The 17,642-nt window shown below is 39.5% G+C and overlaps 1 protein-coding gene across 9 annotated transcripts in view; it reads left to right on the top strand.

Moving 5' to 3' along the window:
• Positions 1-17,642, top strand: part of BANK1 (B cell scaffold protein with ankyrin repeats 1) — a 136,899-nt gene that overhangs the window by 98,094 nt on the left and 21,163 nt on the right. For all 9 annotated transcript variants that reach the window (XM_069013251.1, XM_069013253.1, XM_069013258.1 and 6 more), the window contains 2 exons: positions 13,173-13,269; positions 14,761-15,066. In XM_069013251.1, the coding sequence (XP_068869352.1) occupies positions 13,173-13,269; positions 14,761-15,066 (403 nt within the window). The remainder of the gene's footprint in view (positions 1-13,172; positions 13,270-14,760; positions 15,067-17,642) is intronic.

The following is a 17,642-nucleotide window of genomic DNA, read 5'->3' on the forward strand; positions in this document are numbered from 1 at the left end:
GTGAAAAGGTAGAATTCAATTTCTTAATAGTAACTCTAATGCCTCAGCTTGCTTATATTGCTTTTCTATTATATAGTGTGGTACTATTGATAGTAATGGCTACAAGGTATCTGAGAGAGAGATGGGAGCAGGAAAAAAACACAGTCCACTAATGCATTACATCCCAGGTTGATTAGCATCTCGTTTTACTCTAATGCTGCAGCTATGTCTGCATAATGCAAAGTTTGGCCACTGCTCAAAATGATAAACCTTGGTAACTATGCTTGTGGATCCTGACAGTGGATTAGAAACATGTAATGGACTGAGCAGGTAGTTGCAGCAGACTAACATTGCTGGTGTTAAATAAGAGCATGATGCTGTAGGAAATCACACACTGAGTGTAAGATGTAGGTTCCTTTGCCTTTTTTCTCTCATGCTTTAGTCTTTTTCCACCTTGGCTCTTTTTTGTCATTTGCTGCTTCTTTCTTGTCTTGAGAACTGAAAGTGCTCACTGAAAAGGTAATATTTGAGATCTGTATTCATACCAAGTTATAATCTTGTAGCAGCTGCCATTAAAACAGCTGTCAAATACAGTTTTAGTGAGCTGTGCTTGCTAAGCATTTCCCAATACTGTTGTTACCAGCATAGAAGCAGGCTTATGGCTCCAGTTTGTTTGGCTCCCCCCACCTTAAATTGAGAAGAAAAAGTGTTACATGCTTTTTAAAACAGAAATTACATGGATCCAAAAATACATAGTTATTTGTCTTTACGTCTCTCTTGAAGCAGAAGTAGGTCTCAATGCATGTCATACCAGCAAAAGTGATTTTTATGGCTTTTAGCAGATACTGGTTTACCTTCTGCAAGCAGCAACAACTGTATTTGAGTCATGAGTCAGGGAATGTATTTCTTTTGGATTTATACAAAATACTTATATTTGTTTAGCTTTTCCTCAGGTGAGACAGATTTTATGATCTATAGCATGCAATTCAGTGCATTGTGTTGTTCAACCCATATTTGTTAATGTAAAATTCTGAGAGGATACAATCCTGAGTATATGAATGTATCTGTCTATCTGTCTGCTTCTGGGGATTACATGGAAAGCAGTTAACAGCTGAAATCAGGCTGTGGTAAAGATCGAAGGAAGGCAACACCACAGGTCAAGTAGGATGGTCTTGTCTAGGGGCAGGGACCCCATTCCACAGCAGGTTTCACAAGTATGTGTGATCCCAGGTACAAATCACATAGATCTGCTCTCAGAAAGACTCTGAAAGAACAGACTGCTCCCTGTTGGTCTCCTACTGCTCACTAGGCAAACAAAGCTAAGAGGGATAGGTACTTTCCTTAAGATATGGGAGCATTTCAGAGAGAAATACCATATAAAATTAAGGCAAGTAAACCTCTATTTCTTTCAGTAGCATCTTCTGTTAACTCACTTTTCGTGTTGTATAAGTTTTTGCTCAAAAATCAGGAATTTTTCTTCACAGCCAACAAGGTGGTTAGAGGAATGGAGCACCTCTCCTATGAAAAAAGACTTGAGAATTGGGATTGTTCAGCCTTGAAAAGAGAAGGCTTTAGGGTGGCCTAATTGTGGCCTTCCAGTGCCTGAAAGGAGCCTACAAGAAAGATGGAGAGAGACTTTTTACAAGAGCATGTAGGGACAGGACAAGGACAAATGCCTTCAAACTGAAATAGGATAGGATCAGATTAGATATTAGGAACAAATTCTTTACTGTGGGGGTGGTGAGGCGCTGGAACAGGTTGCCCAGAGAAGTTGTGGATTCTGCATCCCTGGAAGTGTTGAAAGGCCAGGTTGGATGGGGCTCTGAGCAACCTGATCTAGTAGAAGATGTCCCTGCCCACAGCAAGGGGGATGATCTTTAAGGTCTCTTTCAACTCCGTCCATTCTGTGATTCTGCAATGGAAATATTCAGGTGAAATACAATGTGACTTTATATTACATAACAGATTATTGAAAAGAATTTGGTTTTGCTGAGTTGCAAGTACTTTGCTTTGACTTTTTAAAAATAAGCTTGGCATTCTTTTTCTCTACTTCTACCTTCTTTCCTCTCTTTGGGGGTCTGGATTGTCAGAGGGCTTATAGAAGCCAGGAAGATGAATTTCATATTGCTTGTGTGCTGTATGCAGAATGGACCCAAATTAGACTGGACTTTTTGTCTCTTTTAGCGTTTTCTGTAAATGCAGGATGTATTTCTGAGACAATGGATACAATTTGAAAGTAGTAAATATACAGCCATCAAATAAAACCAGCTGTCACTGAAATATGTGAAAGCAGAAAAGCACCTTAAAATGAAATTATTTGTCTGAACACAGTAGTGTTGAGGTCACTGACCAAATGCATAGATTGTCTTTTTGGGAGAGAGAGTAGGGCTTTTGCTTAAGTTGATGTCCAGAGGTCTCAAAGTAGTTTGCCAGCTGTTACCAAGTCCTGAAACTTGCTTACAGAATGAAAAAATTATCGTCACTATTTTAGGAAGAAAGGAGATAGGTTCTGCCAGAAACTTCACCTTCTCATTTGCTTTCTTTAACTACAGTATCGCCATGCTTCAGTTCATACGTTGCAGGATGTACCTGAGCTAAAAGAATAATGCAGAATGGCCAGAGTACTAGGTGCATGTAGTGCTTTCAGATTCACCTACTATAAATTTGCTGCAAGTTTAGATCCATTTTGAGTCAAGCAAAAATAAGAGAAAGACCTTATTTGGATTTTAAAACAAAATTCTACAGAGGTTAATTGTTTATCTGATTGACTAGGGGTGTAATTTACATGATACCTGTTTCAGAGGGGAAACTGTCTTTTACATTCTTCCTGCTTTTGTTTATTATAAAGTGCCTGATGTTACCACATGCAGCAGCAGTGTTTTCCCACAGAAGTGTTTCCCTAGATAATTTTTGCTGGTGAGTGTATGCATAGCCATTAGAATAGTAGTTTTTTAATAGACATAGTTAAATGCAGTACAGGTAATAGCTGCTATTTCAACTGCTTTTCTAATACTTTAGCTTAGCTATTGTTTAGGAATGCAAAGATTTTAAGAACCTGAATATAAAAACCTGTATCTGAAAAGTCTGACTGTTGTTAGCACATGCATGTGGAACATATTCTAGAAATACCATGGCATTTCACAGATTTATGCACTTTATCCTATTCTTCTTTAATTCAATATATATTTTTTTAAGTTGCCTGGATAGAGCAAAGCTCCTGCTAGTTTCTGTAAAAGAAGAAAAATTTCTGAGAATTTACCAAGATCCAGGGCAGAAGATCTGAATCTCAGAAGTCACCAAAGAGCTTAGAAATTTCTTTTACTTGAGTTCAAATGACAAACAATACCATGACTCTTGGTAGCTAAAAGGTAGCTCTCATGCAAAATACAGCAGCTGCTTATATGTTAGGGTAGCACTCTGGAGTGTATACATAGAGTATAGGATAGAAAAAGAGGAATGATGTATTGATGCTAGAGAGCCTGAGACTAGTGATAGATCACAAATGTTCTGCCAGTAGCATATATGCAACTATCTTAGACTCCAGCCCATGACATCCTTGTCAGTAATCTGGAGCACAGAGCTTTGAAACAAGCAGTGCTGTAAGACTAAGGGTTCTTTTCCTCAGCCAGACCATGTTTTCCTCATTACATGAGAAGGGGTTGAAAGTTGCCTGGGCTGTGGGCACATTTGATGCATTTACTCAGTGCTTTCTGCATCCTCTTCCTTTCCTTCCAGATAGAGTCACTGATTCTTTCAGGAGCCCCAAACCTTGCTAAATGCCATTTGTTTTCTCTTCTTGCTTAAGCATTATCTGTTCTGTTGTGCTAATCTTAAGCTTTCCACAAGTGCTGCTCTTCCACTCGCTCATTACCCTTTCAGGTGTGTTTCTGTCTAGCTGTTATTTACTCTGCAGTAAACTTTTCACACCCCTAGATGATCCTGTGGTCATCTAAAACATAATTATGCTTTAGAAAGGCAAAATTCTTACTTGCTTATATAATTTGCTAAGAGAATCAAAGAGATTTTCAGAGCCAATGACTTTTTCTTGTTTTGGATTTCAAAAAAAAAAAAGCTTTTATATGTGCCATCTAGGGGAAACAAAAGCAGAAATACAAAGGTATGAGATGTAAAATTCTGTTGTATTTCCTATCTGTCAGTCACTTAATGAATCTTCAGCCTTCTCTTCCACTTCCAGGGACCTGAGCATCTGTGAACTCTCCTGCAGCTGAGAGTGTATCAGTGCTACTGCTGGTTCCACCAGCAGTGCTCACCAGCAGATAATTGCTGCTTGAAATTAGTATTTTAATGAACTGATCTCAGCAAATGTTAAGCAAAATCTCCCAGGCATTAAAGAAATAAGTGGGAGGGAAAATTAATATCTGTGAAGTTCAACAGAGACGGATGGTCAGCAGGTGCTGGCTTGGCAAAGGAGTGGAGCTGGTTCAGGTTTTGGTCCTGCAAGCTCCCACCCCACGTAGGGACAAGGCCTAGTGGGACTTGGCAGTGTTAGGTTTGTGGCTGGACTTGATGATCTTGTAGATCTTTTCCAACCTAAATGATTGTGTGATTCTCTCTCTGCTACTGCTTGATCTGCTGAGGGAGTGGTAATTTAGTGACTACTGAACTGGAAGTTCAAACAGTGTAATCACAGTCAAGTGAAAGAGAACCATTCTCTTTCTCTGGAGAATGGTTATTGCCTTGCCCAGAAAAAAAAAAAAATCAGAAAAGCAAAAAAAAATTCTTACCCTGCTAGGTTGAAAAAAATTAACCTGTGTGAGAGATGGGAGTGCTTTAGTGCTTTTGTGGAGTTTGCAATGATTACACAGCCTGTCAAACAGCAGTGGATATTTTGTTCAGCAGAATCAGTACTCTACAAGATTTGAAAGTCTTTCAAAAAATTGTGTGGGTGTGTGATAAGTGAAGTAACAAGAATTGTCATTAAAGGAGAAATGAGCTAAAATGAGTCTGAGGAGAAATTTTATTTTTGAATGTTCAGAAGAAAAATCCCTTGATACTCAGTAGCTAGATTAGAGAACAGCATAAATGCTCAGAAGAGGGAAATTGAGCACAAATTCTTCAAATGGAGACTGCAGCAATGTGATTTTAAAAAAACATATTTTTTGTATATACCAGTAAATTTAGTTGTGTGATTAGAAGTCTCTTTTTGTTTCTCTTGCAGTAAATGTTTCTCTCTCACAGCCATAGTCATGAAGGCTGTACAATAATAAATGAACAGTTACCAACACACCAAACCTTTACTTACTTTGGGTCTTTTTTGTATATTTGTTTCCCAGTGGCTGTGAATTTCTACAGAGAAAGGGCTTTTTTTTTTTCCAGAAACTCAGTGAAAAGCAGGAGTTAAAAAAAGTTGCAGCAAGTTTGCTATGATTTGATAGACAAGCATACAAAGTAAGTGTGAAATTACACAAAATAATTTTGCAAGTAGGGACCAGTTCAGGGATACTGGCTGATATGCAGTGCAGTAAATCTGCTTGTAATGAATTTAAAGCAGACACGCAAATGAAATGGTTTAATAAGGGCACCCAGAATTAAATTACTTAAGATTACTGTAGATTATTTCAAATGAAACAATTCCTTTTTGCTGTTATTAAAATCTCTGAGCCCAAAGTTGGGTATTCATTGATGTTTTAATTTGTTTAGTTTCTTAATATAGTACGAATCGCTTATTTCAGTCATACATTTGCTCCAGACTGATCACAAAATCATTAGATTTTGGCAGTGGAGCATTTAATTTCTCATTTATTCTGGGTAATCTATCTTTAGTAGTTATGTGCATTTTACGTACCTTTAGCATATTGGAATGGGAACTCTAACATTTTGTTATCTTTTGGTATTGCAGAAAACATAGTACCAGTTGAGACATCTGATAAATTTTATGCAGAGTAAATTTTGCAAATTACTGTGAACGTCACAGTATTATTTTTACTGTCATTCTGTGTCCTTGCTTGGTTTTGTACCTTATTCTGTATGAGGTTTCTATGTTCTAATTTGTTAGGATTAGTGTAATCACCAAGTATGCTTGTCCACCAGATCATGTGATACTCTTGATTTGAATTAACATGAAAAAAGTAGTGTTAAACTGAAATCCATACAGATAAGTGAAGCAATTATGCACACACCTATGACCCCAAAAAATAAATCTGTGCTCTGGGAATGATAATGCTGCAGTTTTGCACAGCAGGGACATGCCTTTAAGGATTCAAGAATCTTGTGTCCTGCTCAGGTAGAATCAGAGGGTCAAAAGGGAATTTTAAAGATCATCTAGGCCACCCCACCTGCCATAGGCAGGAACATCTTCCACTAGATTATGTTGTTTAAAACCCTGTCCATCCTGACCTTGAACACTTAAAACTGTTGGAAGTTAAAGGCATAATGGATGTATGTTAAAAGCATAATGGAGGTAGGGGTCAGATATATATTTAAGATTCAACAACACTGCTGTGTTTATTATGCCCAGACATCTAACAGAAAGCCACATGGTGTAAGCAGCTGAGTGAGGAAGGCATGAGGGGTTTGCAATAAATTATGATTGCTTGCTACTCTGAGAAGTCATTCTGAGTAACAGACCAGTCATTGCCTTTTGTTCCTAGAATGAGCAGATTTATTCAAAAATAGTTACCGATGTTAAATACCTGTTCTTTTGTGGTCTAACTTGTGTGGCACACACAGGTTTAGGTCAGTTGCCTCTTGCTGAGCTGGCTAATGGATGTTAGTGACACTGAGGGTTCTGTCATCTGGTATTGATATTGCAAGGCCTCAATAAGGCACAATAAACTGAAGGGAAATAGTGGAAAACATAGTGTGGAAAGGCATCAGTGAGAAAAATCCCAGGGACTTTTAATGTCCTTGCACTTTTCCTGTAAACATTTAGAGCAGGGAAGGGTCTTCTAACTCATTTCTGAGAGTTGGATGTGCTGATCTCTCTGGCTCAGCAGTGCTGCATGTACAGCTTCTGGGCACAGCCTGAGATGTGCATGAGTGTGAGACGTGGTGTGGGGCTGAGGCTCTGTGTTCTCACCTGTGGTGAAACAGAGAACAAAGCTGGGGGCCGAGCTTGGGCAGCAGCCTGGAGTACACGGGGCTGGCCTAGCCATGCTCCCTGAGAGGGCAGAGTGCATTGCACATCAGCTTGCTCTGACACGTGGGAAGCAAGCAGAAGGCAGCAGCAGTTTTGGCTGGAAGGGTAATATATGCTGTTCTTGGCTTTTTCTAAGACAAGTCTGGCTTAGGTCAGGAGGGCGAATTCAAGTATTTGAAGGGCTTGATTCAGCCCCTGGGCTGTGCAGCCCACACTGCTTTAAACTTTAAACAGCCCACAATGCTGTCTTTTTCAGCATTGAATGGCAGAACATGTGCAGCAAAACTTCTTTCCACCACTGTTCTTCCACCTGCCCAGCTTTACAACCAGGTTGGTTTTTGTCTTGGATTATAACACTATATTGAATGTTTCATTGCCCTCATAACCCAGAGAAGTCTCGGTTTTCTCATGGTTTTTTGCAAGCCTGAGTTATCAAGCAAGCTGATGGGGTAGTAAAGGTGTTTGACATTAATAAAGCTAATGAACAAGTGTTGGAGCTGTCCTCATGCATGCAATCAATTTTATGAAGCTCACTTTTTCAGTCATTTCTCCAGGTGCTCATACAGAACCCTGGGAAAAATGAGTCATAAATACTTAAACACTTCCAGTACTTTGATGAATATTTTACATTGTAGAATATGTGAATATTAGTAATTAATGCAGACTTGAGAGTTAGAAAAATTTTTATAACTAGAATGGCTGGTCACTAAGGCTCAGGGATGCAGTTGGAACTGAATGAAAGGGAATTGCTTGCCAAATTGTCTGTTTGCTTTTCATGAAGATCTGAGAGTGCAAATGGAAAATATTTCCTATCGTATACTAGTTCTCACCTTTGCATTCTGGAAAGCTCTGGCAGGGCAATGATAATGGGCATAGTGTAGGCTACACCACAGTGAGAGTGAGACAAAAAGAGCAAAAACTGTGAGGATGGATGCCAAATGGAAATATATCCCTTTTGCTTCAGTTGCTGCACCGAGAGTCTAAGCAGACAGTGCTGGCAGGTCTGAGGAGCGGTCCAAGGGAATCACCTGGGGCTGGGAAAAAAAAATCCAACTGCTGTGTTTCAGTCCAGTTTCTCTGAAAGCAGGAACGTGAGAAAGCAAATCTGGTACGCCTATGACAAAGAAGTGGGGGAAACATCCAGCCAAGGAAAACAGTTTCTTCTGTCTTGAGGTCCTGAAATTACTTACCCTGTTTACATCCCATTTTCTTCTGTGCTTAAATTCACTCCGAGTGAGAGGACATTTTCAGTGTGTTTGTGTACCAGCACGTAGGCTTTCTTTGAGATCCAGGTCACCAGCATCTGCCTGGAAAGGAATGCAGCAGGAGACATTATCCAACAAGTTTTTAAATGCATTTATAAGGTTTTGACATTTTAAGCAAAGGAAACGGCTAGAGGGCTCTTTTCTGTGTAAACAAAGCAGAGGAAATCACTGAGGTTGTCCAGACAGGGTAATCTTGGTGAGAGCGATCTAAGATATCTTATTGTATACAGTTTCTATGACAGGAATGAAAAATAACAACATAGTAGCAGCAATTTTTTTTTAAAAAAAGCATATCCAAGTGCATGGTTACCTCATTGTGAAGGAAAGGTTGAAAGAGTAGCAAGAGAACATCCCCAAGTAGGAGAGTAAGTCCATAGGAAGTAGAAGCTTTATCAGGTTACTAAGGTCAGGATAGAATTGTAGCTTAAGAATACTGTGAGAAAGACCAAGGCACAAAATGAAAGGCAGCTAAGAAGAAATCAGAAGTAATAAGAAATGTTTTTATATGGGTATTTTTCAACGATTCATTGTGAAAATGGAAAGGCTTATTAATTAGTGTCATCCTGGTTCTTGTACTATTCAGTACCCTATTAGCAATTTAAATAATAAAAAGATTTTTCAAGTTCCTTCCAAGTCCATGATGCAGTGTAGTGATTTATGAGTGGGCACACTCCAATACAGTTACATGAAATTTTGAAGTGTTTGCAGTTCACAGCAACTTCTAGGTTTTCAAAGCTGTTGATTTTACTTTTCAGAAAGGACTGTTTGCCTCATTAAGATCTGCACTGAAGAGAAAAAAGAAACAAAAGATACTGAAAGAAAAAGTGCAAATGAGACCATCTCCTCTTGGTTTTCTTCTCTAATGATATTTAGAGAAAATACTTATTTTCTTTAGGATGCCCTGACTCCAAAGACTTAAGACATCCACATACCTGCTTAGTTGGTATCAGATAATTTTAAAAGCGCTGCTGTGCTTGAATCTGGGCTCTGCATGCTCTTGTAGCCTTTCTAGCAAGCCCATATAGACTGTGGTAGCTTTAACCAGCATTTGTCAACTTGTTTCTCAAAATCCCAGGAGGATCAGGGCTTCAAATGAGCAGAGGGAGAGGGCAGCTGCTGGAGTCTTTCAGACTGGTGCATCTCAGGGAAGTCACGTGGTTGAAATTGGTGTTTCCTGGTGACTGGCAATGTTATCTTGTTGCTTAATAGCCAGAAGTGGATGGCTAAGGCTGTGCCTGTAAGACAGCCATGCCATGGTTGTCCTCTGCTCTGAAATGCTGAGCTACGGAGTAGCGGGAGGCAGACAAACAAACAACGCATCTTGGCAGAACTGCAAACTTTGAATGTTGGGAGTGGGATAAGAAGGAATGTTGTGGTGACATGTTATAAACAAATCAGGCAACCAGATTTGTCTCAGCCTTGAAAGAACAGGCCTTAGTGGGACTGGAGAGTATTTTTGGGATGTCTACTAGCAAGCCTGAATTCTATCCAACAGGCAGCTGGAAATGCCCTAAAATCCAGAAGACCAAATTGCCCTAAACAAATCAGAAGTTCCTACTTTGTTTATAGAAATATAAGGTATGGATATACTTTAGATGTAGCCATGTATATCTTATATGTAAAGGCTAATGTGAGCTGTGATTGATATGTTTACTTATGAGTAACTGTTTATAAATGAAGTGCTGATGTCCAGATTCTTCTCACTCTTGCCATAACTTGATACAATATCACTGTTGGGTTAGATTCCTCTGCGTTCTTTAATGCTTCACTCCTCACTATCCAATAAGGTTAAATGCACCTAATTTCAATGGTGTCAGCTCTTGCCAGAGTGAATGACTGTCTCAGTTTAACAAGGAGCAGATCTTTCCAAAATGTGCCTTTAAAAGATGGCTCTTCAGAAGAGCATTGTAAAAAATGCTGACAAGATGGTTGTAATAATTTTGCTAATGAATTCCTGAGTAAGGAACTGAGATAAATCAGTTCAGGCTTTGTATAAGAGGAACAGCTTTGAAGTTATTAAAAAATTTTACCTTTTTGAAAGTCAGTTAATCAAGACAGTTAAAATACAGCAGTGAAAGAAAATTAGGTATCTACCTTTTGACTTTGAGAGATGGCATTTAAAAATCTTAGGACTTGAAGCATTTTCAGTCTCTCAGAGGACTTTCAATGCATGCCAGCATTCCTGTTGTATCCTGAGGTAAGGAAATTACTTTGCTAAGTCGTAAACTGGTTTCAAACATTCAGAGGCCTTTTCCATATTCTGTTTAGCAGTTTTATGCTGACAGCAACAAATTTTTTTTACTTCTTTTTTTTGTTTTTGTAATGCTGGTTTCCAGGTAAGCTAGTTCTTCCTTTGGAAAGTGGCTTTACATCCATAAGAAATCTCTAGAGTAAATCAAAGACCCATTTTCAGCCAAACAGGCTCAAACAACTTGGAAGCAGCTATGCTACTGCATTCAAGTTACGTGACCCAGCCCATATAAAAGACACTTTAAACCTAAAAAGCAATGGGCATTCATTCAGGGCATCATGGCAAGGTTTGCAAGCTGAGTCGTGGCACTATTCCAATTTAGTTATGTTGCTTTGCATTCTTAAATAAGGACACTTTCCACTGCCTTGGGAGACACTGCACGATTTTTACCTGCACAGTGTCATCATGCCCAGTGTCAGAGGAGACTTCTGTCAATAATTTATTCATTATACAGAATTTTTTTCTAGTGTAAACATATTTAGTTAAAGACTGTTTCCATCTGTTCAGCTTTTCTGTGTCTCGCAGGTCCAGGAGTCTTTTAGAAAGTGTAGTCAGGGGCTAAACTTCTGAATTGCATCCTGAATTCCCTACAACTCAGCATTATCAGTGGAGCAGCTATAAACTAGCAGAACAGCTGACCTTCAGTCTTCTGAAACATTCAAGTTTCAAAGATGCATACTAATCATATCTATTCTATTGTTTTCCTGTGAGTAACCAGGTTTCCTTCAGCTGAGAAATACCTGTGTCAAAGAAGAAATTCAGAAAGTGCCATTTGTTTTTTCTGCTTGTCCTTTTGACCTTGTTCTACCAACTGCATAGCCATGAGTACTTTACATTCACAAAGATAAAAGTGGACACCTTGAGAGAATTTCCTGGGTGTGGTACTCCAGTGTCATAGCAGGAGAACTTAATATATCTAGAGCTCTCCTTGCTTGATGTCTTCTACACACATCTTCTCTTCACAGGAAACATATCAAAGTCCTTTTTTACTCCCACAACGTACACTTACATTTAGCACATGCAGGCCTAAATCTTCTGAAGATAAATATTCTGAAAAGCTCTAACTTCGGGGCTTATAAGAGGTATCCTGTTCCTGTGAAGCATAAAGGAACTACAGAAATAATAGGGAAGTTCAAGAAAAACGAGTTTCTCTCACTGATGCGCACCTTATATGAGCACAGAAGGCAGAGATGAATCCTCTGTTGTTGGAGGCAAGTGTAGCTGTGTAGAGATCCAGGTGTATTTGTAAAGCAGCAAAGCAAAGCAGGCCAGGGAGGCACCTGTTCCACAGTCTGGTGGCTGTGCTGTCTTCAGACTGGTATTCAGGAGATGTCTGTGTACAGCAGCAGCAGGGAAAGAGGTATTCTCAGTTCCCCAGAAAAACCTGCTATTTCTCAGTATATTTTCCTCTTTCACGTAGTGAGAACTCTGTCCCTGAGGCAGTGGCTGTGGGTGCCAGGAGGCAGCAGGATACTAGGAACAAACTTCTTGAGAGTACAGCATGAGCTCCTGAGAATCAGTTTCTGTGCCATGCAGAAGGGTGTAACTGCTTATCAGTTCTTCCTCTTGACTTCACTGTCCACTATTCTGCTTGTAATTAATCTTGCAGTCTGGACAATATATGGACTACGCTGTTTCCCTACCTGCTTTGGGGTTGGTGTATTCAAACCCCCGGAGTTAACATTTTGTGATTCAAAACTCCTGTTTAATTATTGAGGGCTCCATTGTGTCTTTGGAGGATAGTTTTGTGTCACACTTACGTGGGAATCAAGGTCCTGCTGGGTTTCTTTAAAAAAAACTGACACTTTTTGAAATTCCAGTTGTTTCTGAAAATCAGCAATTAACAAATGTGTGTTCAATATTTTAGACAGCAGAACTGTCTGTAGTTGTGTTACAGGTTTGCTTTTAGCTGCTGTGGGTGAGCAGAAGTTTGTACCTCTTCTGCTTGAGGAAATACACTGATAATGTTTTAGAGAACCGATTGTTCTGACCCTCCTTGGGCTAATTTTGCATAGCGCTGTGTGAACATAACAGCTTTCTAGAGGAACAAAACACCACTCTGCCACATTTGGTCACTGAGGTAGAACTCCAAACATGCTTTGCAGTCCCATTTCTGGCTTTTCAGAGCACACATGGCTTTTGGTACAAACCACTGCTTGTAATGAGCTCCCCAGAGATTTCTTGCACAGTGTGCACCCTTGAGCTCTTCAGTCATGCCCCCTGGACTTCGTGTTTTTCTGTTGCTGATCTTTCTCATCATCTATGAGTGCTTCACAGTTGGGAGCAGAGTTGGGAACTGTCTGGACAGCCCAGCCAAGTGCTAGGGGAAGATCCATGAGCTTCAATGCTTGCTGTGCAAACTCGGTATTTCATGTCAGAACCTTGTGTCCTTGTAATATATCCAGATGTATGCATTCCTTTTGCCTGCAGTATGTATACCACTACATCCTTGCAAAAGCATGATGTTTCTGTCTTCACTTTCCTCCTAGAAGGATGTTGTATATTATATCAGCAGCAAAATGTGAAGGCAGGAGATGTTGACACTAAAACAAATATTCTCCTTTATTTTTCTTTCTAGAATTATGCAGCAAGTGATTTCACTAATTGCAAGGAGGAAGCAGAAGACAGCAACACTTATGAGGTTATGTTAGGCTCAGAAACTCCACCAGCCATGGGTAAGTCATGTTGTTAGACAGCTTTGTTGCTACTGGTATGTGCTGCATTAAATGAGTGAGTTTTATGGGCAGAGAGGGCAAGTTATTCTAACCCTTTCGATTTCCTCACGTTACTACAACTTCCAGGAAGGGCAGATGTCCTAAGAGGAGAAGGCAGTTGAGGGATCCAGTTGGAATAATAAAGTTATTGCTTAGTAAGACAGACCTCAGTGCAACCACCCCTCCTTTTAAACTCTGGAAATTTGTGAGCTCCACTCTGAACCTAGAAAACTGCTGAATTCTCCAAGCTCTCAGAGAAGAACCTTCATAAAAGGGGAGGCACTGCCTACAGGTGCAGTGAAGTCCTGTGTGGAGGCACAGATAGCTGACATTTTGCAGCTTGATGTTCCTACTTCCAAATATAGATTGATGACAAGCCTGTTGATAATCTGTGTGGTTGTATGCATTGAAAACTGCAAAGTTGCTTCTTTGCATTTACCGATGGCATATATTTTGCATATATCTTAGAGTATCATGGATCTATGAAACTAAATTTAATCTTCTTTTTATCTTGTTGACAATTTTATTTTTTCAACTGTCTCATGCATATGAAAAGGATGTTTCTTACTTGCTAAGTTCAAACTGGTTGCTTTAGCACATATAGGTAGATGATAGACACTGTGAAAAAACAGGTTTGCTCTGATAAAATTTTCACTGTCTCTGTCACATTGTATATGAAACACCTCAGGGTGAACACATGGAAGAAGAACACAAATTGTAGCAGCTGGCCACATTAGCCAGATAAATGCCCTAACCTCCCATTTGAATCAGTGGTGAAAGGCAGCCATCACCAAAGGATAACTCAGAATGGAAACCTACCTCAAGGGCTCAGTAAAGTCTGCTGACAGATTGCATAGTTTACTCTGGTATGTTACTGAGGTTGACTACTAAAATTTTGATGCTGTATGTAGTGATTAAAATGTACACTTTTCACATCCCTCCACTTTCTTCCTGGTCTGTGGGCCACTAGAGACAGAAGAGCTCTGTTTCCACAAGTCTACAGTCATGTCTCCGATGGACAATGCTTATTTCATTTTAGATAGATTCAAATAAGCACCCAAATCCTGCTGTACAAAAAGAACTAACACAGATGTGTGAGCTATGACTTTATTTTGCAAAGTGTTGCACTGTGCTGCATTGAAAGTCAGGTAGTAGAAATTCTGGAGGCAAGGAAAATGTGTGTGATTTCATTCTGACAGCAGCTCTAGAAAAGTTTAACATTGCTCACATGAAGATGGTGTGTATCAAGAGTAGTAAGGTACAATCAAAATTACCACTGTTGATTTAGTAAATATTTAAAAAGCTGTTCACTGATGGTATGGATTTGACAGCTTTCCTGCTGTATCACTTCATAAAAGTTTTATTAGCCATTGTGTTGCTTCTGTAGGAATCCTTGAGACAAGAAATGCTTCTAGATGGCAATTTTTAAATGAAATAATGCTTTTTTTTTAGTATTAAAAGCCAAGCAGGACTCAGGAGATCAGCATGCAATTGGATTGAGATGCCAACAAGAAGTCGAGGTGGATGAGGAAAAGAAGGATGACCTAAAACCCAGCAGAGAGGAGACAGAATATGAAGATGAAGAAGAGGAGGATTCATACAGCTTTCACAACAGTCCTAGCAGTTTGTATGCCAACATAGGGGCTGAGCTCAAAAAGAGCAGAAGAGATTGCTTTTTCTGCAAGAGGCCACCCCCTCCTTCCCCTCAAAATCTGCCTGGCATCCAAAGACAGGACAATCTGCACAATTTATCACAAGGTACGATCTTGGGAGGAAAATAACCCCAGATACAAACACGTGCGAGGGCAGACAAAGTACTGCTGTAGAGATTGTGTATGATCACTTCTAACAGCAGTATCTGGGCAGGATGGCCCTCATGCTACAAAGCAAGCATTGGCATATGAGTCCCTAATGCTGCAAAACAAGCATGTGCATGTGACCTTTGCTGCATCAGAATACTCATGACTGGTTTTGTCAGGCAAATACTGTGGTATGGGCTGCTGGGTTCAGCTTTTCCTCACTCCACCTATCTCAAAGAGCTGCCAAATAGTGCATGGTGCACTGGATTTACAAGAGAGGCTGGAAACAAAAGGTGAAGCCTGTATTTTTTTCATGTTGACTTCATTATTTACCATTTTAAAACATTAAATTCTATCGTGATTTAATACAGCTTCAAATTTCACAGGTAGAATTAATAAAAAGTGACCATGCAGAGAGAAGTAACAGTATCTTACTATATTTTAGCCAATATTGTAGTTACTTTGAAGTAAAAAGTTATATTGCAGATTGAAAAGAAAGGCAGAAATTTTGACAAATGCTTTTCCTTCTTTTTTCCTTTTTTTAATACATCTGCCCCAGAGTAAAAATCTAAAATTTTGTGTTGTGGTTTGATTAAAGTGATGACAAACTCAAAATACTATTTGCATCTGCTTCAGGAGGGATGATCATCAATTTTTCTCATTGGGAAAAACAAGTATGCAAAATAATTCAAGCTTAAATACCAGTTTTAAATAGTTGCATAGGGGAAAAAAAACCCAACTCTTCTTATTTGTCATAGACACTACTGATAAGTGTGCACACAAATTGCTTCTCAGTTTCTCCACAGCTTATTACTGTTAACACTGTTTTCAAACGTAGTGTAACCTATTAGAGTCTTAAATTATCATGACCAAGTACTCTGAATTCACATAATTAGACAGAAATAGCTTGCTATAGGTAGGGTTTTGTCCTGTGTTCTGCTGTGCAAGAAAAAGCTGGCTATATGTAGAAAGTCATAGGTGAATTCTGAGAGAAAGAGGGGCAAAATGAAATTAACATTGAAGGTGTGTTTTGCTTCCCACAAAATACTCAGCTGCATCTCTATGTGTGTATAAATGAGAGGTCAGTTTTGGGACACAGGATTTGTTAGTGTAGGTTTCATATAAATGCCTGTCTTGGAATAGCTCTTACATGGCTACATCACCATAGTAACGTGACCCTCTCTGCCAAGTGCTGTCTGTCTGCATGTGGGTACCAGCAGAGAAAGTTTCTTGGTGTCCTGTGACAACTCCTGTGCTGGTAAAGCAGAGTTCATCTAAAAATGCTCCTGTGGGAATAGTTCATTTAAAATGTGCTCTGAATTATTCTGTGTTTAGCTGTGGTTTTCACCACTGGGGAATGGGGTATCAGAATTCCTCTAGAGGGGGATGATGCTTCCTTTCAAAGAGGAGCTCTAATGAGTTACTGCTACGTATTTTCAGTCAGCTGCTTGCTTTAGGAGTTGCTGTGGAGTACCTCGAAGGCAAGTCCCCTCTTCTGCAAGTCTGTGTGTTGTTGGCAGCGGCCTGAGAGTGCCCCCTGTGGGAGTTAAAAGAATGTCCTACAGAGAAAGAAACACAACTTGTATAGTGACATGGAAACAAAATATTATTCATATTAAACATGGCAGGTGTATTAACACCACTTGTGGTTTTAAAACATTTTATATCTTTGCCAGAATGCACGTTGATAGTACATACTGTTATTAATACATCCCATTAACAAATATATCCCGCTTACAACAGTTGTTTAGCTCCACTGAACCCACAAACAAGTAGTTCTTTAAATAGCAGCCAAAGCATTTGAAAACACCAGTAGTGACCACAGCAGAGTTTAAGAGACACACATATGTACAGGCAGTAAATTACAACATAAAGGAAACATGAGTCAGTGCCAAGAATTCCAGGCAGGTCTACTGCTTTTGCAGGAAAGATGGGTAATCATGCCAAGGTAGTTACCAACATTTATGGGAGCACCAGCCTCAGTGACAGCTTCTAACTCTTAGCAGTTTGTGGATGCTGTAAGGCAAATCAAAACAAACCCAGGTATCAGGAAAATCATCAATGCCCTTTAATGCTGTAAAAGGCAAAAATGAAAGAAAAACAAGTCCTGAGTAGTTGTACTGTGAAATATATGAAATTAGGGAATACAGAGAGACATGGAAGTTACTGGAGTGGGGGGGTTGGGTGGTCTTAGCATAGATTCTAAGAGGTCATAAATGGTACCTACATTGTAAGAGGCTTTTCAGGTTTTTTTCTACCTTGGCCTACAGTAGATCTGTAAAGCCCTCAAAACCCAGTGGGATATTGAAGAGGTAGGAAACACAAAATCCAACATTTCCTAAATTAAGTTTCAATTCTTAAGTCATTTTTGCAATAGGTAACAAACAGCTTGACTTTCCAGAATGCCAATGGCCACAGGTACCACTTACTTGGCTTAACCATGAGTTACATATTAGTGTAACTCTTGTGAGAGCAACTGGGGCACTCAGTACTTCTGCAAACAAATCCATTTATTTTGTGGCTAATAGCTAAGCA

Source organism: Aphelocoma coerulescens, chromosome 4 (genome assembly GCF_041296385.1).
Source record: "Aphelocoma coerulescens isolate FSJ_1873_10779 chromosome 4, UR_Acoe_1.0, whole genome shotgun sequence".
NCBI lineage: Eukaryota > Metazoa > Chordata > Aves > Passeriformes > Corvidae > Aphelocoma > Aphelocoma coerulescens.